The sequence below is a fragment of the Amblyomma maculatum genome, chromosome 4, assembly GCF_055883805.1.
Source record: "Amblyomma maculatum isolate TAMU_Amacu chromosome 4, ASM5588380v1, whole genome shotgun sequence".
Taxonomy (NCBI): Eukaryota; Metazoa; Arthropoda; class Arachnida; order Ixodida; family Ixodidae; genus Amblyomma; species Amblyomma maculatum.
In genome coordinates this window covers 23,772,607-23,794,833 of record NC_139347.1, presented here as the reverse complement: position 1 = coordinate 23,794,833, position 22,227 = coordinate 23,772,607, and the positions used below count along the sequence as shown (strand labels likewise).

Genomic DNA, 22,227 nt, shown 5'->3' with positions numbered 1-22,227 from the left:
CATTGTGCTTGTTTCTCGGCTCTTTTTGGAAGCCATTGGGGGTTCCCAGATGCCGGAGAGGTTTGGGATAATCCGTGGCACTTGGAACAGGCCTTTCTTTTCCACTTTTTAGTTTCTGTACCGTTATCTTGCATTGAGAGTATTGTTCGGTAAAGACAAAACTGCGTAGGGTGTCAGGAATTAGCACTTGCATCTACTTGCAAAATGTGCACACTCCATGTGCACTAAGCTCTCTGAAGGTGACTGACCTTTGTTTAGGGGAGATGCTTAAAGGGACACTAAAGACAGCCAAAGATGGTATGAAAATCTAATAAACTACATTTGGTGACACTGTCGCCGCATATCCAGCAGCAAAAAATGAATAATTGCTGAGATATTACGATAAGAAGTTGAGGTTTTTTCTTGTTCCCGCCGGTCGAATTCAAACTGTGGCCTCCAACTACGTAGTTGGAGTTGAGCGACGCACACTATGACGTAAGCGGAGACTCCGTGATAGCTAGCGAGCCGGCGCGGCCCGCGGCATCGCATCCCTCAAGGGCCAACTTGGCAACAGCGTACTCGCAATGACGGCGTCAGCCGAAATAAATAAAACGATGAAGAGAGTAATTTACCGAGCGATGGGCCCATAAAGGAAGAAAAAAAAAACATAGAGCGCTTGTAATGCACAATACTTTACATGTTTTCAAGCTTTTGCGCTCCTTCTTGCACTGTGTATAAACAAACCGAGCCCTCGGTCATCGCAACGCTTCCTGACATGTTTACATACAAATAAGATTTAGTTACCAGCAAAATAGTGTCCTCGCTGCTGCGCTTGTCAGTTTTGAAGCTTCGTCGCACTTTTTTCCTTCAAGGTTTGTGCTACAGCTCCGTGTTCAGCGAAAATTACGTCCACGGTAGCAGAACATGACCGAAGTGCCGGCGCCACTACATTTGCCAGTGAAATTCCACATGTTAAAATGGATCCAGTGCACAATATAGTGCGCATAGGCATCCAGAACATTAGTTGCAAGACGTGAGAGCAGGCACCATGCGCCGATGATCAAGAAGTTGTAATATTTAGACCGGCAGCAGAAACACTTTATTGTAAATGGGTCATGACATAAAAACTTGAAATATTTCCGAAGTTCTTGTGGCGCGGCGTAGCCGAATGGTTAGCGCCGAACGTAACGGAGCAAGCAGTAGAGAGTTCGAGTCTTACAGCTTCTGGCGTTTTCTTTTTTCTTTTTTTTTTTTTTTTTTTTACAAATCGATTTTTTACCTTTTGTAATGTATTTCTGGTGCTTCGTTATTTTTAGTTTTTACTTTTTACCCGAGGCCCTTTTTTTTGCCGGCGACGAGCGCAATATATCGACGCTCTCCTTGGTATGAGCGGCAAGTATGCCCCTTTTGTTTACGACGCCTGCAAATTGCACGTTGAAGGTCTTGTTGACGCAGTATATGTCAGATGTGCCATGATTTAGTGAACAATTGAATGATAATGCGTTTTTCCTTCGGTACTTAGCATATGTATGCTTTTCGTGGCGTACGTAGCTGCAGTCAAGCGGTCAGGTCGCAGTCGAAGCGGCAACGGCGGCGATATGTTGGCGCAGAATTGTGAACACAATTGTGAATTGTGAACACGGAGGCACAGAATTGTGAACACGGAGGCACAAGCGAGCATTGCCTCCGAATGCTCAAATGGGAACCATCAAGGCGCATCTGCTGCTCCAAGCACGTAATTCAGGCGCTGCAAGTTCAAACAAACTATCCGAGTGCGCACGAAATGCCTGAGCCGAAACAACCAAAACTTAAGTGGGCGCCTGTGGCGCCTCCAAGTATATTTTTGTATTTGCCTTGCAAAGTTTACGTTGTCTTTTCGCCGTCGTTTACGTATGATAAAAGCGTGTAATCATCTTTGAGAAAAAACGTACTACCGCATTCAAACATGCAACGTAATTCGCATTTGTCAGCCTCCGGGATCCCTAGCGCGTCACGTGATTTGTAGTTGCGAGCCTCGGCCGTTTGGCTGTGGTGGCGATACCTGTATTTCTGTTATTCTTCTTTACTACCTTATAACAGCTCTGTTTTCAGTAAGAGTGCTCTTTTTGTAATCAGGAACTGGCATTCTATCGATGCAAACCTACTTCCTTTCTCTCTTTAGTGTCCCTTTAACGCAAGAGCTGTTCAAGGGCTTGATTTTCATTTCTGCTGCACTCTTTTTATCTTTTGTTGGCTTGCAGGCAATCCCCTGCCAGCTTGATGGCCTGGCTCAGTTTTCAGGCTGCGAAGGCATTGCTGACATTATGAATGAGGTGCTGGTGGGCAAAAAGCTGGTGGCAGAGGTCATGAACAGGTCAGCCAAAAGCTGCAGGTGTTTGCATGTTGCTTACATGTTGCTTACATGTGCATATGACCTCCGTATGCAGTGACAGTTTTGAAAGTGTGCAGTGACAGTTTTGAAAGTTAATCATTGCCTCAAGGGCATTGGCCCTCAAGTCAGATCACGTTGTAGGATTTACCATGTGCAGTTGGCTCAATGTTAAGGGGGGAGGTTAAGTATTTTGCTAATGAAGAGTCATCTCCTGCTGCGGTAGTGCAGTGGTTAGGGCGCTCGACTTCTGTGCCCAAGGATACAGGATTGAATCCCGGCTGTGTCTGCCGCTTTTTGGTGGAGGCGGAAAGCAAGGAGCCCGTGGGCTGTGCGATGTCAGTGTTCGTTAAATTAAGGGGGACGCACTGGTCTTGGAAACCAAGAAATAGCAAAAAATCGATTTTCGAAAGCATTATATCTGAAGCCTGCAGCCAGGTATGCACCTGTCTGTAAAATTTAATAGTTCTCCGTTCAGTATTTTGCCTGCAAGAACAATTTATATTGTCATTGTTGACCAAATTTCAACCGAAATCTATGCCAGAATGGCAATTTTTCTGCGGTGCGCAGCTCCTGTTTTATGCATATTAGTGAAGCTATCTTGGTCTCGATTGAAAGAGTAGTTTTTCCCTCTTCAAGTTCCCGCCACCACCAATCTCACCCATTTATCGGCCAAAGAAAAAAGAAATAGAAAAAATTGCGATCCAATGAAAAATCCTATTTGTTACTCGGGGCACGTGATATGAATGTGCTATCCAGTTGGCTGAATAAGCCTTCGTCGTCTGCACGACATATTCGGCCGCAGCCCAGCACGAGAGGCAGTGCCATTTTGTTTTGTGTTAGGAAGCAGTATGAGAACCCCAGAAATAAGTTTGGTAAAAAAAGAATCTACGGATAGTAAAATCTGATCGTAATTTACGGATCGTAAAATTTCATGACGAAGACATCGCGGGGTGCACAAGATGATGAACTTGCGTCTGGTGACTGTGGCATAAAACCCACTGCGGTAGGCCTAACATGTCTAGCGGCCGCTGTGTACACCACGACAAGGCGTTTCTGCAGCCGAGAGAAACTAACAAACGGCAAGACAGCATCGGACAAGACATAACAGCAGGCTTCAAATGCAGGAAAGGACAGCAAGAGTGAATTTCTCGCTGACAGTGCTGTCGTCATGACCAGACCACCCAGCGGAGCTTCGTTCTCCATTGTAAATTAAAATTTCGTGAACTATTTACTTGTGTCTATTATGGACTGCAAACTGTGCTGTGGTGCTCTGAAATTCGAGATGAGCAGGATGCGGACTTGCGGGGAAATTGCATGTCATGCGCGAAGGCTGCGGTGATATGTCAAGTTCACAGCGTGTTGAGGGCACTCAAAATCAACCCTTACGTCCTGGTCGTTTTCGCGAAGCGTGTGATGCAGGCTACTGGCAATTGCCGCCAAACGGCTTTGAATGATGTATATTTAGGAATTAATATTAGCTTGTTTTTCTTATAAGCCTGCCACATTCATGCTGGCTAACGCCTACTACCAGTCGTGCGCCCGAAAAACACAGATGCACGCAGTCGGTTCACAAACTGTGCACCTATCTAAATGTGAGCAATTCGGGAATATTTCAGTTTCCTATGAGAGAGAGATGTTGCCTGGGTTTTATTAGGCTTTTTCAAATGTAATTTTTGCGTAAATATTTCTCACTTTCAATCATTTAAATACATTAGTGCATTATTTGGCATTTTCTCAAAGCTATGCTTTGTTTGAACTACAGGTTTGCCCAAAAATATCTCAGCAACTAGAGTAGCTGGAGCTGTAATTCATATTGTAGTATTGTGAAGATTAAAGTATATGCATGCAATATTGGAAGTACATTTTCTTTTTTTCACTGTTAAAATGTTTTAACCTTATATTGAAATTCTTATACTATAGTTACCATGGGCTGTTAGTGCCAAATTCAACGAGCTGCTAAGTCTTAATATTAGCTCAATTTGAAAACTGCTTCTAACATTGCATTCCTTTCACTTTATAGTATCTATCCTGTATGTTGCTATTGTAAGTTGTCATGAGCATTTTTTTTCCTTGTTTTTTGGGCTGACAATAATAGTAATTTTCTAATACATTTCTAATACCTCCAAAACCAATTATTGTCTCAGTAGGAAAATTTTTCGCATATTTAAAATCGGAAAAAACTGAATATCCCCTGCGAAGTTTCATCAAATTTGGTTAAGTAAAAGTTAAGGCAGAACCACATGGCAGCGTTTCTTCGGCCCTGCGTCGGCTATCGGCGTCGCCGAAGGCGCAATCTGGCCCTTCAAGCAAGGCAACGCTGAAAGACGTGGGTAACTGACGGTGCCAGATCTCTCTTCCCCTTGCCTCCCCCACTCTCCTCAGTATATCCCTGTTGTCGCTGAATAGAATTTTAGCTACGGAAGGGGGACAACTGTTTGCACTTCCAACTTGAACTGCAGACGCCAGTTCGTACGCCGTCATGTGTTTGGTCACCCTCTCCGGCGCTCGTAGACGAGACGCTGGCGCGACGCCGAATGCTGCCATGTGGTCAGGCCTTTAGATTTAAGTCCCGTGTTTCCTGTTAAAGAACCCCATGTGGTCGAAATTTCTGGAGCTCTTTGCTACGGCGTCTCCATAGAATGAGTCTCTTTTCGGTGTTGCACCCCGTAAACCAAATCAAAGCTAACGAAGGCACAGTTGCGAATTCTTTAAGCAACATGTATTTTTACTTATTGATTCTAGATATGTATTTAGTTGACATCTTTTTGCAGTTGTTGCAAGGTGTTATGCAGGATCACGCTTCGAAGGAGCCTTCTAGCACAGAGATTGCTAAAGTGCATGTGCAGCGCGTGGGTTTTTCCTAATAGCAAGGAATCTATTAAGGTTAAAATTATCATTCTGCAGCCATAGAACTTCAGTATAACTGCAATATTGAAATTTTTGGTTCAGAAAAGGGGTGTTCCAGCTCCTGGTGACATTTGTCACAGTGCGAGCCAACTTAAATCTGTTTGTAGGGTTTCTGTAAGGCTGGCATGGTTGTTGCCTTTGGCATATTTTTATGAATGAGTTTAGTATTTGCCACAAATCACTTAGTCTCTACCCTCTCTGGCACTGCAGTGAAGCCGACCCAGTGTCTGTGGTCATGTACGACACCAATGGACCGGACGATGTCGACCTGAACAACGTTATCTTCCAGCGGCTGATGGGGCCTAAGTTCCCCATAAAGGGATGTGTGGGCCGCTGCTATCTCAGTCACATTCGACACGATGGATTGATTTGGGTTCAGATGAATGGCAATGGACTAGGGCTTCTTGACGAGTACCTGGATGCCATCAACCAATACTGCAAGGTGAAGTTTCTGTGTTCTCGCACCCTCTAGAGGAACTTGCATCTCGCTATAGGCATGAACCATTGCAGATTCTATGTTTTGACCTCTGCTTGTGCATTCCCTGTGCACAGTCAGGATTTTGCAGGTGATAGCTATTATGTAGTTAACAGGTGATAGTTATTGTATAAAGACGTGCAAATAACACATACTCAGGTGAGAAGTGAATATGAAATATAATGGTTGCACAGTCTGGCCTGGTTATAATGAAGTCAGCGGGAATTGGAAATTGGTTCGCTATATCCGTTATTTCGTTGTATCTGGACTATGAAACAGAGACCAATTTGAGTAAATTGTTTTATCGTTTCGGGACGAAGTGGTCCAGGAAAGCATTTTGCAAGTGCGGTCTTCGTGCCGTTCAACTGCAAACCGAAGTTCTGCTCTGAACTCTTAAGGTACATCTGTAGTGTGTCAACCGCTGCAATGGCTGCTGCAGAGGGGCGCAACCAGCATCGTCGCAGTCACTCTCGGAGGCACTATCCTTCCCTTCCATGACTTTCCCGGCAACTTCGTCAATTGTGAAGTCCTGCGTAGCAACAAGTTCGTCGTCGCCCGAAATGAAGTTCATGTGGGACAGACCTGGAGACCTAAGGTCCAACTCTTTAGCAGACTCTCATAGCTGCTTTAAGCAGGCTGTCGTGGCGCCACCATCAGCTGTTGCAGAGATGTCAATCTCGACAGCTTTATCCTCGGTAGGCGCCGTATCCGCGCTGCTCCTCTATTTCCCGCTGGACGTTATCATGACCTAGAGCGAAGCCCAAATTCTTACCTTTTTTCACTAGCATGATGAGTCCACTGAGTGGGATGTTCTTTGATCGGGCATCGAAGAACCACCTGTAAATTCCGGCTTCTACGTCGGCGTACGTGGTGCATTGAATCCTCTTTTGGTCCCCGCTGCCAACGTCGTCATCGAGAACGGCTTCATTCTTCTTGCTGCCGTTCTTGATTATTGTAGTGTGTGTGGACTGTGCAGTTTCATACTTCCGTGTGATATCGTTCTTCATGTTTCGGCGCACTTAGTCCAGAATGACTTCCTTCGTCTTCAATGACATTTTCCTCCTTCCCGTTGGAAGTGCTGGGGCTTGCGAGACTCGACATTGTCGAGAAATCGAATGGTCTGCTCCGAGAAATAGGATAACCGAGTAGGTCCGTTGTCTAAAAATTGCCTAGGCGAAGTTGGGGGCCACGAGATATCAAAGATGAGAAGCGGAACAAGGCAGGAAGGCGTAATAGCTTCAGCAAGAGAAGCGCATATTAAGATCCACGAAAGTGGAGGAAATGCTCTTGCTTCTCTCTACCCCTCTCATTCCCACGACGCTTTCTCCCTGTCTTCCCCCTTCTGTGCCCAGAGCTGAGAGGAGAGAAGTCCCCAGAGAGAAATAATTCAAGAACCGTGATTGTCTAAGTCGACTGCTGCTCTGTGACGTCACCGAGAATTTCCTTTTATTTCTTACATTTTACGTCCCGCGCAACCGGCTCGACGACACGATGGGACGCCGCGTCATAAAGACGCCAAGTCAGGCGATGCAGTGAAGCAACCTTTCACTTTGCGGCAGAGCAGACGACGCTCTGAATGCGGCGGTCAGCTAAATCTTGTCTTCATTTTCGCAGAAATTGGCTGAAATACTCTGCTCAGTATTTTGCGGGCATGTTACCATGTCGCTGACAATCCTGACGCTTCAAATTCCATGCCCATCGCAGCACAATTTTCCACCAGCAGATCTTCCTCGGCTGCATCGCAGACATTAGCATCAGGCTCGTTTTGTGTGCAGGATTTTTCTGCCGTTGAGGCAAACCCAGCGTGTCTGAAGCAGTTGGCAATGGTCGTCGCGCCAACCTGCCGCCAAGCGTCATCAAGAATATAAATGGCACACAGGACATCTACCTTGTAGTCCTTCCCTCGGTCCATACATAACACCATCCTCCGAAGAAGGATTTTGCGGAAGCGCGACTTCAGTGCTTGAGTTACACCCTGATCCATAAGCTGTAGTAGTGCTGTGGTGTTGGCTGGCAGGAGTTCCAATGTGATGGACTTCAGCCCCAGCACAGTGCCATGTCCAGGGCGATTGTCCACAAGGAATAAAACTTTCCTTTTCTCTGAGGCATGCATCCTGGCGACAAATCCATTTTCTGAAGATGATCTGCGTCATCCACGCCTTACCGTTGGCCTGGTAGGAAACATAGTTGAAGCAGCGAGGATGCCTGTATTTCCGATCACTAGCGGCTTCAGTTTGTCATTTCCAGTCATATTCGCACCGATAAGGACGGTCAGTCTGTCCTTACTCAGCTTCCCGCCGGTGCACTTCTCTCCTTTGAATGAGAGGGATTTTGAAGGCAGTAACTTGAAAAATAATGCCGTCTCATCCACCTTGTAGACGTTTTCAGGTGCGTACTCCTTTAGAATTTTAGGCAGCCATCTTGCCTTCCACTCTCCACATGCCGTCGTATCGGCAGCGGCAGCTTCCCCTGAAATGGCACGGAACACTACACCATTCCGGTCTTTAAACCTAATCAGCCACCTGTCGCTGCATGAAAAACCCTCAATGCCGAGCTGGAGAGCGAATTTTTTTCCTTTAGCACGAATGAGTGGCCCGCTGATGGGGATGTTTTCGCTGCGGGCCCTTCGCAGTCAAAGCACGAAACACTTCTCCAGATCCTCGTGATCACCCACTCGTAGTCTTTTTCGCTGGGGACCAAAGCGTGACGTTTCGAATGCCGCCCGCAGCTCTTCCTTGTCTTGGAGGATTCTCGACAGGCTGCTCTTCGGGACGCCATACTTTGTCGCAAGCGCCGTTTTAGTAAACCGACCACTTTCGAAGTCATTGATAATATCCATCTTTTCCAGCGCAAGCGCATTGTGCTGTCGTTTCTGCGTAGCCATCGGATCCTGACTTCGCGACGAAATGTCGCTACGACACTGAACAAAGGTTCTGAGGCTTAGGCCTAACTGAATACGGAACAGCAAGCACACCGCGACAACAAGCAGCGACACACTGTGCAGGAAGACCCGAAACTGCAGGAGGTTGGGGGGGAGGGGGAGCAGTGATGCGCACCGCAATGGCGCTGCACTTGCCCAGGTAGTTTTGGTTTCGAGTTTGTTTTCGGTTCCGTTTATGCGATGGTCGAAAAACTTAAGTTCCGATTAACGAGATTTGATAGAAAACCAACCAACTCTGATGAGTTTTTTCTGTTTAAGCGTCTGTTCCGTTTAATTATTTCTGTTTATTGAGAGTCTACTGTAACCGCTATTTTGCTATAACCGGGCTAGTCTGCATTTTTGTTTCTTACCTGAGGAAAAGTAAGCAAATAGGTGGGGATGATCAGTGACACAACTTGGCTACTCAGCGCTGATGTGTATTTGTGTGTGTCTTAATTTCATGATGAGGGTGTCCTCATTTTTAGCTTGAACATGTCCATGTGCAAAGCTAGCTAGATGTGCCTGCCGCAAGCCATGTGTGTTTTGGGCGAATTTTGTGAAATGCTTTGAGCGCCCGCAGTTCGAGAAATACATGCTCCGTCAGCAACATGCTGGACTCAATTTTAGAGGTCCTAATTGAGGCTGTTCTCATACTTTGCGACCTTGTTTGAAGCGCAAAAAGAAAAAAAGGAAAATTATGAGGAGCACTTGCTGCTTTTGGGCTCAAAGCACGTGTCCAAAATGGCCACTTTTGGTGGTCTGTTGTTGACTGCTTGCGGCCTTTCACCACATCTTACTCCTTGTCAACCTAGCACCGTTTGTCACAACCGCGGCATGAAACAAGATTTAGATTCTTGCGTTGTTACTGGCCTAAAGAGCGAAGGAAGGAGAAGAGGTGCACCCGGAATGTGCCATCATGTTATCTGCAATCGATGATAACGGCATAGCCTGTGGTGCTCTGTGTGACTGCGAGAAGCTCACATTTTTTCTTCAAGATGATTCCTGCCACCTACAGGCACCATAATCATGAAGGTGCAATTGATCGAGCCATTTGCATGCAGTGAGGAGGCGCGTACCATAGTTGTGGAAGGTGTGGATGAGAGGGAATGGTGGTGGTCCTAAACAACGAACGAAGGTGATATTTGTGGATTGCTGCGGCAGCTCCTAGTGCTGGGCATGAATCAACGCTAAACGGGTCTTTAGAAGGTGCCTTTTTCACGGGTATTGGTTTTGCAAACCCTCATGGACCCGACTCCCACTTCAGTATTGGTGTAATTATGCGGAGTCTTAACTCTGTCATTATAATGCTTTCGCATTCTTACACGTAAGAAGTATTCACAAAAGGACCGAACCAGAACCAGACTCATGGGTGTGTTTTCGAGCGAGGCCTTGGACGAGGTGGCTTAGACGCACAAGTGCAGAGCTTTAGCACTTTGTGGGGCAATCCGTTAAATGATTGCAAATAAATGGTTTCACTGTGCTTCCCTCACCCACGTTATATGCGGATGTAAATTTTCTTTTTTCGTGAAGTTACCTCATATTGTGTGCGAGTTTTTATGGTGCCTGGCAAAAACATGTATAGTTTGAGTCCAAGTCACTCTGTTAAGGTGGGACATGGGTCTTGAAGGCTGAAAAATTGCCAAAAGATTTTAGGAAATTGCATTATTAGAATCTACGATTATCATTCTCCGATTCTGCACTGCTGCTAACCTCTCTTGTCAATATTTGAGGCCACAGCACATGTTTCTATTCGCTGCATGGTACATGTGACAAAAAAGGGACTCCGCAATTGGCCGTTCACGCATTGCATTTTCTGGAAATGTGCATGGTTGATAGGTTGCCAACATCCCGAGTTGCACTGTTGCAGTGTCACTTCGCAGGGTTCATGTTTTGGGGGTGGTTGTGCTCAGTTGATATTTTTATTTGCAGGGCGACTCCAGTGCAGTGGACAAGCCTGAGCTCGGCAAAGTGTACGCAGCCCATTTTCGTGCCGACCTCTCCTTTTACAGAGCCGTGCTGACCTCTCCCGAGCCCCTTCCATCTGGAGAGGTAGTGTTTTTGCCACTCTTCTTTCGGCGATATACCGTATACTCGCGTGTAATGGCCGCACTTTTTTTTCAGAGATTAGGGTGAAAATCGGGGGGTGCGGCGATTACATGAGAAAAAAAGACAGTGAAAAAATTTATTTGCGGTGGTACCTGCCTTTATCATTGTCAAAAAAACTCCTTGTCCTCCGCTAAACTCGTCGGGACTTCAGGTTCGTCCCGTGTCTAAAACATCACTCCTCATTGTCGTCCTCCTCCTCCTCCGAACTCATCGGCACTTCAGGCTCATCCTTGTCCCAGATGAGGTCATCCTCTGGACCATCCAGCCTGTTTGATATCCCTGTCACCTTGAAACTTTTTTCCACAGTCCCACAGTCTTTTTTCCACGGCCACAAGCGATGCCCGTTTCAGTCAGCCGGTTGGAGTCTTATGGTGGAGGGCCGTTGCCACCCACTCACTGTAAACACGGCGAAATCCACACTTAAAAGGGCGGTTTATGGAGACGTCCAGCGGCTGAAGCATGCCGGTCATGCCTCCAGGTATGACAGCCAAGTCCGTGTTAGATGCGCGGAGCTGTTGCCGCACGCTCTGTCAGGTGCCCCCTGAAGCTGTCTAGGACGAGTATAGAACGCGTCGCAAGATTCGCCCCTGGTCGCTTCTCCCAAACACACTTCAACCAGTCTGTCACCAGCTCATCCATCCTTTGTCCTGCGCACGAACAAAGATGCCATCAGGGAATTTCTCTGCATGTAGACGTTTCCGCTTAAAAACTACTTAAGGTGGTAGATTTCGTCCATCCGCTGTGATGCAAAGCATGACCGTGCATCGCTGCCTTTCGCTCCCTGATGTAAGCACACACACGCTCTTCTTCCCCTTCGCCTCGACTGTCACATTCTGGAGTGCGTCAAACCAAACCGGGGTTTGATCGGCGTTACCAATCTGAGAGGAGGTGCTCATGTTCTCTGCGCTTGTTGATAACAAACTTGTGGAACTGCAGAAGCTTTTCACCATACTCCTCGAGTAGACGTTGACACATCGTCGTGCAACGGCGAATGTACAGGTTTTTTCACTTCATGAAGCGCAAAATCCACCCAATGCTGGCTTTAAGGGGGGACACGGCTCTTTGGCACCGAAAATCGGCCTGAAAATCGGATTTTCAATTTTTTCATTTTCGTATTCCTCGCACCATTCCGCATCTGCACGCAAATTTTCATCCTTATACCCCGCGTATTTATGAAGTTATAGCGATTAAAAAATGCAGTACCACACCCACTGCCCTTTAAATTGTGGACAAACGACACCCAATTTCGATCGCCCGGCGCATGAGAACTACGCGCTCCACCGCGGCGATTTTGGTCTCGTTCGAAAGCGCGCGCTTTCGGCTTATTTTTTCTTTCGGAAAGCAACCCTGTGCGCTCCGCCTTCCCCATAAAAAACAAACAAAAAGATAGCATGCAGCGCGCGCTACTATTGGCCGGTTAAGGCACGTGATCAAAATGGCGTCGTTTGGTTGGTTCCGGCAAGCTAGCCCTGAAATGCGGACTCCCAATGACGCCATTTTGTCTTTCTGCCGACCACGCTAGTGCAACGCGAGAGTCATGCCAGGCGCGAAGAAGTACCGCTCTTTGCACAAGTTCGGGCGAAAGCAACCAAAGAAACGCGTTAAGAATGCGACTTCGTTGCATACTGTGCAAGAAGCAAGTGCCAGTGCTGCGGGATTGTGTGACGATCACGTTGCGGGCGGCGACGCTTCTCCGATTCCGCTGGACAACGGCGCCGTTCTTCGTGCCGACTGCAGTCGTGTACGTATTGATACCACGCCTGTCACCAACAGTGACATAACTCAAGTGAGTGCCCGTGAGCAGGCTACGCTTGATAGACTGGTATCGACGCCGGCGACGGCACGAAAGACCGCGCTGTTCGCCGATGCAAGTGGTGCGTCCGCAGAGTCAGATGCGGACGGAACAGCCTCCTATGCGGTAATTGACCTCAGCATTGTGAATATCCTTCTGGATGCCGTGCGGTGCAAAACGTGTCGTGGATGCGTGCGTTTAATTACCAGCGACCGGAGCTATGGCCTCGCCGTAAAACTGATCGTGCTGTGCGACAACTGCGGTGAGATTGCGGCCGAGTGGAACTCGCGGAGGGTTGACGGCGAGAAAAGGTGCAATCCTTTTGAGCTGAATATTCTGGCTAGTCGAGCAATGCTGTCGACCGGTAACGGCCAGACAGCAATGAACGATATCTTTTCGGCGATGGGGTTGTCGCGGCGCGGGATGCACAACAAGACGTTTCAACGGCATCTGAAGAACACACTGCAACCCGCTGCTACCCGAGCCGCCACGACCGCTATGGCACAAGCCGCGCAGGCAGTGGCGAAGGTCTACGATGACTTGTGTTTTGGGCATAGGGGGAACATTGCCGTGTGCTACGACGGCACATGGATGACGCGCGGACACTCATCACATATAGGCGTCGGTGCCGTGGTGGAACTCTTCACTGGTTACGTGCTTGATTATGTGGTGTTGTCAAACTTTTGTCTGGGCTGCGAAATTGGTCCCAAGTCAAACACTGACGGCTACGAACTTTGGAAATCACGCCACCAGTGCCAAAAAAACACCAACTTCAAGGCTGGTCAAATGGAAGTAGAGGCTGGCAAAATTCTGTTTGAAAGATCTCTGCAGCGCCACAACATGCGCTACACAACCATGCTATGCGATGGGGACAGTCGCACGTTCAGTGCTCTTAAAGATGCTGCAATCTATGGCTACATTGAAATAGTCAAAGAGGACTGCATAAATCACGTGCACAAGCGTATGGGAGCAGCTTTGCGCAACCTCTTGCAGAGACACAAGGGTGCAGGGAAGCAAAGTCTTGGCGGCAGAGGAAGGCTGACAGCTGATCTAGTTGACAAGCTGGCAATATATTATGGCCGAGCGCTTCGATCAAATGTAGGTGATGTCGATGCCATGCAGCGAGCTGTGATGGCGACATATTACCACATCACATCTACTGATGACTGCCCCAAACACAGTTTGTGTCCTACCGGTGAGAAGTCATGGTGCCGCCACAACGCTGCAAAGGCAAAAGAGGAGCCTGCACCAAAGCACAATTACAGTCTGCCAAGAGATGTGGCTGATGCTCTTTTGCCTGTTTATAGTCGTTTATCAGAGAAGAGCCTGCTGCAGAGGTGCATTCGGGGGAAGACCCAGAACTCGAACGAAAGCTTCCACTCGGTCATCTGGACCTTGATCCACAAAGAGCGGCACTCATCACTGTTTGCTGTGGAAGCAGCCACAGCAGAAGCTGTGCTGCGCTTCAATGCCGGCTGCAAGCATACAGCAGCAGCAATTCTGCAAGAATGCAGTACAAATGTGACAGCAACTGGGTCCAGGAGAGCTGAAGAAAAGGACTTGCACCGTAGCGTACGTTCTGCAAAGAAGCGGGCGGCTTCGCTTGGCGTTGCTAAAACAGAAAAAAGAAAACACCGCGACAGCATGCACCCCGACTATGCTCCTGGTGCATTTTAATAGCACGAGGTCTTTGAGGTTGCCCTTCCTGATTAAATGCCGTGAGGCTTGAGTGCTTCCGACAATCCCCCAATTTTGGTAGTGTTGCATTTTTTAAAGATCAATATCTCTGGTCCTGTTCTTGCTATTGCTTTAAAAAATTTTTTTCTAGAAAGGGAATCCTGCGAGTCTCATGAAACCAAGGTAAATGCAGTGACGACAAAAGAAAATTTGCTGAGAAGGTTATGTTGTCTTCGGTACCCAAATGGAATTTTCCTTTCAAGCGTTTCCTATTGCGTAACTTTGGCTCAAATTGGCATAGGCCATTAATTTTCGCTTCAGATCACTTTCCACCTGTTTCTGATCTTGTTGACATATCAATCATTGACATAATTTACACCTACATGCTGTGAAGTGTTTTTCCTCGTTTTCTCAAAACTGCAATTTTGAGGGTGCTGCAATTTTGGAGGAGAGATATCTCTTAGTCTATTTGTGCTATAGCTCTCATTCTTGTCTTGTTAGAAAGAGAAAACCTTCGACAGTGCCGTAGGACAAAAATATGTACAGTTATTATGCGGCAACATTTACAGAATTAATTATCAATCTTAGGTGCCAACCTGGGCTTTTATTCATAAAAGTTTGACTTATTGTAACTTTGTTTCAAATTCTTCTACCACGTTAATTCATGACTAGCGGCACTCTATGATCCTTCTAGATCACTCTGGCAGGGCTATTCTCCTCATGCCATAAAGTGTTTAGTAATTAACTCACCTCCAAACGAAGAACATGAATTAGGTAATATTTTGAAAGCTATTTCATCTACAAGAAAACTAATCAGATATTTGAAATCAGCATGCAAAAGTACATTAATGGTGCAAGTTTCAGTCAGATCCACCCATAAATAAGGAAAAAAGTTTTAAGAGGGGTGTCCCCCCTTAAGGGGGGACACTGGTCTTAGAGCTATTTTCATTATTTTAAAGCCAATCCTGATAAAATCATACCCTCTTGTTCAGATTTTTATGCTGATTTCAAAAATGTAACTTGTTTTTCTCTATGTCAGTTAATTCCCGAGATAATAATATTAATTATTCATTTAATTAGTACTTCCGCGCAAAAAAAACGCCTCTATAAAACATCATTTTTAATGCATGGCGGTACAGTACAATGACCAAAGAGTGCAATGATCAAAGCAGTTTTTCCATTTTACCCTTATTAGCAATTTTGCTGCACTTTGAAAGTTGTCCTTCAAGACGTGCCTATCATGCTTCAATTAACTTGGCAAAATAAAAAATTTTTGAAGCTTGAATAAAGAATTCTGCTTCGATCATTGCATTCACTGCACCTTCAGCTTTATGTAGAAAAAGGAATTACATCTCTATCTGTCCTAGATGCAGAGATATCGACGAACTAAACCAGCCAAGTGTCCAAAATTTGAGTTTTGAGAGAATGGGAAAAAACAAACTAGGCACAATTTATTCAAAATTTCGAAAAGATATATACATATTTACACTTGCAGACAGCTAATATGCACCAGGCATGTAATCTGACTGCTTGGGCTGACTAGAATGCCGCTTTTTCAGTGCCCGATGCATGTTTTCCGCAGAGGCACGCTTGCGTACTGATTCGGCTGTTCGGCGCCTGTCCTTCTCAGCCATCCTCCTGATATTCTGGACGCCAGGGTTCATATTTAGCTCACTCAGTATTTTTGAGCATGCTTGTAGGTTTCCTGCATTGAAGCGGACAACAGCCTCCGCAACAGCTGCTTGAACGGAGAACAGTGACGCATGGCGCTCCTTTGGTGCGAGTGACCATATTAGGGAGTGCAAGCTTTCATTACTGTTCTGGGTTTTTCCCTGCTGGCACCGCTCTAGCAGCTTTGGGTCTGCCAAACGCTCATAAATAGGCAAAAGTGCTTTGCACACATGTGGTGGCAAACTGTATCTGTGCTTGGGAGCAGGCTCTCCCTTGGCTGCAGCAGCATTCTGGCGGCACCACGAGTTTGCGCCTGTCGGGCAGAGGGTGTGATTTGACACGGTATCATTGGAGGTTACGTGATGATAGGTAGCCATCACTGCCTTATGCATTGCCCCAACATCTCCAGCATGGGACTTCAGGGCCCAGCTGTAATACGATGTCAACTTGGTGACAAGGTCGCCTGTCAGCTTTCCTTTGCCACTCAAGCTCTCTTTTGCATCACCTTTATGCTTGGCAATTGCATTGCGTAGGGCCGTTCCCATCCGCTTCTGCACATGGTTTGTGCAATCTTCTTTGCTGATTTCGATGTAGCCGTACACAGCTGATTCTTGCAATGCAAGAAATGTGCGGCTATCGCCGTCTGAGAGCATGGTCGTGTACCTAAGGCCATGTTTCTCCAGTGACCTTTCGAACAAAACAAGTCCGGCCTGAACTTCCATTTCACCGGACTTTTTGTCCGTGTTCTTTTGGCACAAGTGGCTTTCTTTCCACGCCTCATAGGACGGGTCACCTTCTTTGGGCCCACGCTCACACCCAGCACAAAAGTTACTGAAAACTACATAGTCAAGTACCAGTCCAGTAAAAAGTTCTACTACGGCGCCGACACCGATGTGGGATGAATGACCCCGGGTCATCCATGAACCATCGAAAGAGACAGAAATGTTCCCGGGGTTGTCAAGGTTCAACTCGTTATAGAGTTGCCGAACAGAACGGGCGCTGTCTTTCAACACTCCTTCGGCTGCGCGTGTTGCTGCGGGCGTCAGCTTACTCTTTACGTAGTCCTGCCACGTTTTCGTGTGCAGGCCACGATGAGATATGTTCATCGCCGCAAACACATCATTCAGCGCCGTTTGCCTATGTCCGGTACTTTGCATCGCGCGTGCAGCAAGGATATTCACGGCAAACGGATTTATCTTCTGGCTGCCTTGCACGCGCGGCGAACTCCATGCCGATGAAATGTCCCCGCAAATCACGCACGCGAGAGAGAGTTTAACGGCTAGACCATATTCACGATTTCCTTTTGAAATATGGACATCCCCGCCACACACTTTACATTTCACAGCAGACAACAGTTCGTTCAGCGACTCCAAACTCACAACAGTGAACGTCGTATCGTCCGCACGGCAACCGCCGGTCGCGTCAAGAAGACGGGCATCAGAAGTGGCGATGAAATCCGCTTTCCTCTTCGTCGCTGCGGTTGAACCCAGCTCCTGCAGCATTCCTTCGGCTTTTCTTTTCTTTTCAATCAAGTCCGAAGGCTGCAGCATCGTCGTGTCGTGGCGGACGCGTCCGCTGGGCGTAGGCGCCGCCGAGCTCGCTAGGCCTATTTCGGCCGCGGGGACTTCTTGACTTGCCGCTGGCTCCTGCACATCCTCGGAGCTTTCGGGTGCCGCAGGACGGTTCCGAAAGTTGTCGCCGCGCGCACTCTTCTTCTTTTTGCCGAATTTGTGGCGCGAGCGGAATTTACTGAGGGGCATCGTCTCGCCTCGGTCTCGACTCAGAACAAAATGGCGTCTCGGACGCTTTCAACGGCTGCTGGCCCGCCGCAAGCAGACGACGTGCGATAGAATCAGCCAATCGGATGGCTCAGTTGCAGTCACGTGCGCTCAGCAGCGAATCAGATGCCGCGTTTTCGTTTTTCTTTGTGGTTATTTTTCTCAGTGGCCATTGAGGGCAGACAAGCGCTAGCGGCGGGAAATTGAAACCCAGAAAGCGCTCTTTCAAACGAGCCTAACATGGCCGAGATCGGTCCGGCGGAACGGCAGTTGCGCGCAACGAAAAATGTGCCGTTTTATCGTCTGCTGCTGCGCAAATTCAGCCCGCGCGATGATTTCAATTCGTTATTATGCTGAAAATACTGACTTCTGGAAGAAGAAAATTGGTGAACTTGTAGATTAATAGCCACAGATTCCAAAAATGCCATTTTCAGAAAATCGGTTTTTTGGTCATTTTTTGGTCCCAAAGACCCGTGTCCCCCCTTAAACACTGTAGCCGTAATCCCCTTGCTGCTTGCAATGTTTAGCGCTTTCATGCGCAACATCTCAGTCGAAACAGCAAAGCCATTGCGCCGCGTCTCCGTCACGTACTCGAGAAATGAGTCTTCAACTTCCGGAAACATGCTCTGCTTCCCTCGGAAAGCGCGCCTCTGAACATTTGTTTTCCTGAGGGCATCTTTTTGGGAGCACCATCGCCGTACACATTTTTCGTCAACGCCGAACTTTCGTCCAGCCGCTCTTTTTCCTTCTTCTTTCGCGTAGTGAATCACTTTCAGCTTAAAGTGAGTGGTACAGTCAGCTTAAAGTGAGTGGTACAATCAAACCTCGTTATAACGAAGTCTCATTTTGGGCGGAAATTCGTTCGTTATATCTGATATTCGTTGTAAAAGTACACACAAATTCCTACGAAAAAAAATTCTGTTCATAAACCGAAGTAAAGGCTACCCTAAAATGGAAAGCACAGAGCTGAAAAAAAAAAAGCATTTTTTTTTCTTTAAAGCGCAGTATAAGCACGCGAAACCTTACCTTTCATTTTGCACTGCCAAGCAAAAATGAGCACACAAATCTGGATTTAGGCCACACAGAACTGATTTATTTAAAAAACGACGTAATCATCATTTGGCGGCACTTCACACTATTCGACAGAATAAATTTCTCAACGAAATCGACACTGTGCAGCGCTTTCCCAATGCCAGCTGATTTGGCCACAGGTAGGTTCTCAAGGTACCTTCTCAATTTCCTCGCCATATCGGCGGCTTCGGTGCTGCTGAGAGCTCGCTCTTCGCCTTCTTCACTCTCATCGCTGCTCATAGCATCATCTGTAGGAAGCAGCTGATCGACAATTTCTTGGTCGGTCAATTCGGGCGCCACAGCCAAGTTGTCATCGGCAGCAATAAAGTCCTCGAACGTAACATTCGGAACCGCCAGTTGACCCCATGTCGTCTCGTCGAAATTGTCCGCTTCAATTTCAGAATCGTGGCCGTCGTTGGGCTCAGTCTTGCTGGTGGATGGGGCTAGGCCAGCATCAACAAAGCAATGTCTTATTGTCGACTGTGCCACTTCGTTCCACGCACCGTACAGCATGTCCAGCATAGTTTTGATGTTTATGGCCGTTGATATGCCCCTGTCTATGTCAAATACGAGCTGCGTAACCAATCGCTTTCGGTAGCAGCATTTTAGTGAGCGAATGATGCCCCTGTCTAATGGCTGCAGCACTGAGGTCGAGTTTGGCGGCAAAAAAACTAGGCGGACCGCTTCAAGTGGTACAGACACCGTATGGGCAGAGCAGTTGTCCAATATAAGGAGCACTTTCCTGCGCTGCTCTGCCATGTCTTTGTCGAAGGCCTTCAGCCATGCTTCAAAGAGTGACGACGTCATCCACGCCTTTTTGTTCGAGCGATAGTCCGCTTGGATATTCCGGGCGTTGTGCAGGCACCTGGGGCGAGCAGATCTACCAATAACAGTTGGCCGCCTTTTATCTGACCCATCCACGTTGACACAAACAACAACGGTGACGTGGTCTTTGCTTTTCTTGCCTCCTCGGCACAGTTCGTTCTTCGCAACGAGTGACCTTTCCGGGAGCAGCTTAAAAAAAAGCGCAGTCTCATCCACATTGTAGACATCACGCATCTCGTAGCCATCCAGTTGCGTGCGGAAGCTTTCTGCCCGCTTCTCGCAGTTCTCTACATCGACGGCTGCTTCTTTGCCCGACAAGGTGTGGCAAACAATCTGGTGGCGGTCTTTAAATCGCTGCAGCCAGCCACTGCTTGCATAGAAGTCATCGTGGCCTAAGACGCAAGCGAGACTTCTTGTCTTCATTTGAAGCACGGCACCAGACACAGGCAGGTTGCGCACTCTAACGTCCTTGAACCACGCGAACAAGGCATCTTCAACATCCTGGTGGTGACAATACCTGACGCGCTTCCTGTCGTTCTTCACGGCGCCTGCAGAGTGCACGTTTTCTATCTTCTGCCTTGCGCACTGTATAGTTGACAGAGCGCTAGGCGCAACGCCGAAGTCTGCGGCATTCTCTTTCTTCTTGCGCCCGCTGTCGACCGCCCTGAATATTTTAATCTTTGTTTCAAGAGAAACTTCTTTGCGTTTCAGCGCCGCCATGCTACAAGACGACTGCACGACCTCGAGGAAAGGGAGCACACGTGCGGGTCGGCAAAAAGTAGGGGCAGGGGCACGCGGGCGGTGGTTCGGTCACGTGCAGGTCACATGCCAGGCAGCCGTTGATGCTAGATTCATTCGCGGTCCCTAGATGGCGTGGCTTGCGAAAGAGCGGGTGATTCAAACACATTTTAGGTGGAGACGATTGATAAAACCGAAATTTAGCGTTTTGAAAATTTTTTTTTATTCTTTGCGGATTTTGAGTCGTGTGAACACGAAATATGCTTCGTTATAACCGATTTAGTGTCAAATTTTTTTCATTTCGTTATACAGATAGAACTCCCATAGAAATAAAGCACAGCCAACCAAACTTTGCTTTCACTTCGTTATATCCGATAATTCGCTGTATCCGTGTTGCGTTATAACGAGGTTCGACTGTATAACTAACTTATTTTCCCATTGAGGAAAAAGAAAATCTTCAGCTCACTAGCGCAGAACAAATCAGGGCAGTGATGCATTCCGATTACGGGATCGCACGTGATATGCTTCGGGCGATCAAGGAAATGGCTGTAAAACGGAGGAGCGAACAGACTTGGATTGGATTGGATTGGATTTGCTGGCCTCACCCTTCAGCGCCCCCTTTGTAACGGAGGTGGTGGCCGCTGCCCCCATGCTCTACATTTTTTTTCCTCAAATATTTTGTTCTTAATTCTTATTGGCAATTCTACTTCTAACCTTGCGCTTCATTTTGGCTTTCACTTGATTTTTGGGCCCCACCTGGCGGCAGTAACCACAGAACGTTCCATATTTCTTGCACCACACAGTAGATGGCACTGCCCAACTTTCTGAAACTCATGGTGCGTGAAAGTTTTTAAAAGTTGTTTTTCCCAATTTTCTTTCTAAAGTTCGGGGTGCGGTCATTACATGCGTGCGGCCATTACACGCATGTATACGGTACATTCTTTTTCTCATGATCACTGACGGGTGTGATCTTGAGGTCAGTGCCATGCAATTGTTTTTTTCTTCTGGTTAAAAATTAAATTGTTACCCTTGCAGGGTTACCCAGCTGACTTTCAGGTTGTTTTTGGGAAGAGTGTGTTACCATTATATCTTAAAAGGGGACACTGGTCTTAAAACTATTTTCCTTATTTACCAATCAAAATTGATGCAACTTGGTGGATCTGTGTAGTTCTTTGTGCAGATTCCAAAACTGCAATTATTTCTTTTGTTATCCAATTATTTCATGAGATAATTACACCAATTAGTCTAATTCTTACTAGAACAAATACAAAATGACCACTGAAGAAAAACTTCAAATGAACACATTGCTGGACACTAAAAAGAATGATGAACACAATGTTGCAAGCAGTTTTTTCTTGTTTTATTGCATAACAAAGTTCAGAGGCCGAAATGTAGCATATAATGATCACAAAAAAAAGCCATTTTAAAAATTTAAAAAGAAATTTAAAAATTTACTTGCAACATTGTGTGCTCCACATATTTGGTTTCATGCTGAAAAAGTAATTATTACTCTATCTGCAATAGGTGCCGAGATATTAAGGCTGCAAAACTGCAAGTGGGCGACAATGCATGTTTTGAGAAAAGAGCAAAAAAGAAACGGGGGATTATTTAACAGACATTCACTGGTGCGATGCACACATTTACAATTTAAAATGGCTAGAAATCCCCAGGAATGTGGTCTCTTTGCTTTCCAACATCCAAGTCTCTCCTCTTTCATTTTTGCAGTTGCAGCACATTCATTTGTCACTTTTTCGGCTGCGCGAGTCACATGCAGGCAGCATTTTTCTCCAGCGTGTGTTGCGAACCTTCTGCGCGCGTGGCGGCTGAGGTGGCTATGGTGCCTGCGGACATTAAAAAGCGGCAGCTCTCTCTCTCTCTATTTTTTTTTTTTTTTTTGCGAGTCATCCTTTCTTATTG

General features: G+C 46.9%; 1 protein-coding gene across 3 annotated transcripts in view; it reads left to right on the top strand.

The window, feature by feature from the left end:
• LOC146190509 (uncharacterized) overlaps nt 1-22,227 on the top strand; it is a 110,871-nt gene that overhangs the window by 59,457 nt on the left and 29,187 nt on the right. For all 3 annotated transcript variants that reach the window (XM_084600913.1, XM_084600914.1, XM_084600912.1), the window contains exons 17-19: nt 2,220-2,332; nt 5,468-5,699; nt 10,582-10,701. In XM_084600913.1, coding sequence (XP_084457039.1) covers nt 2,220-2,332; nt 5,468-5,699; nt 10,582-10,701 — 465 coding nt within the window. The remainder of the gene's footprint in view (nt 1-2,219; nt 2,333-5,467; nt 5,700-10,581; nt 10,702-22,227) is intronic.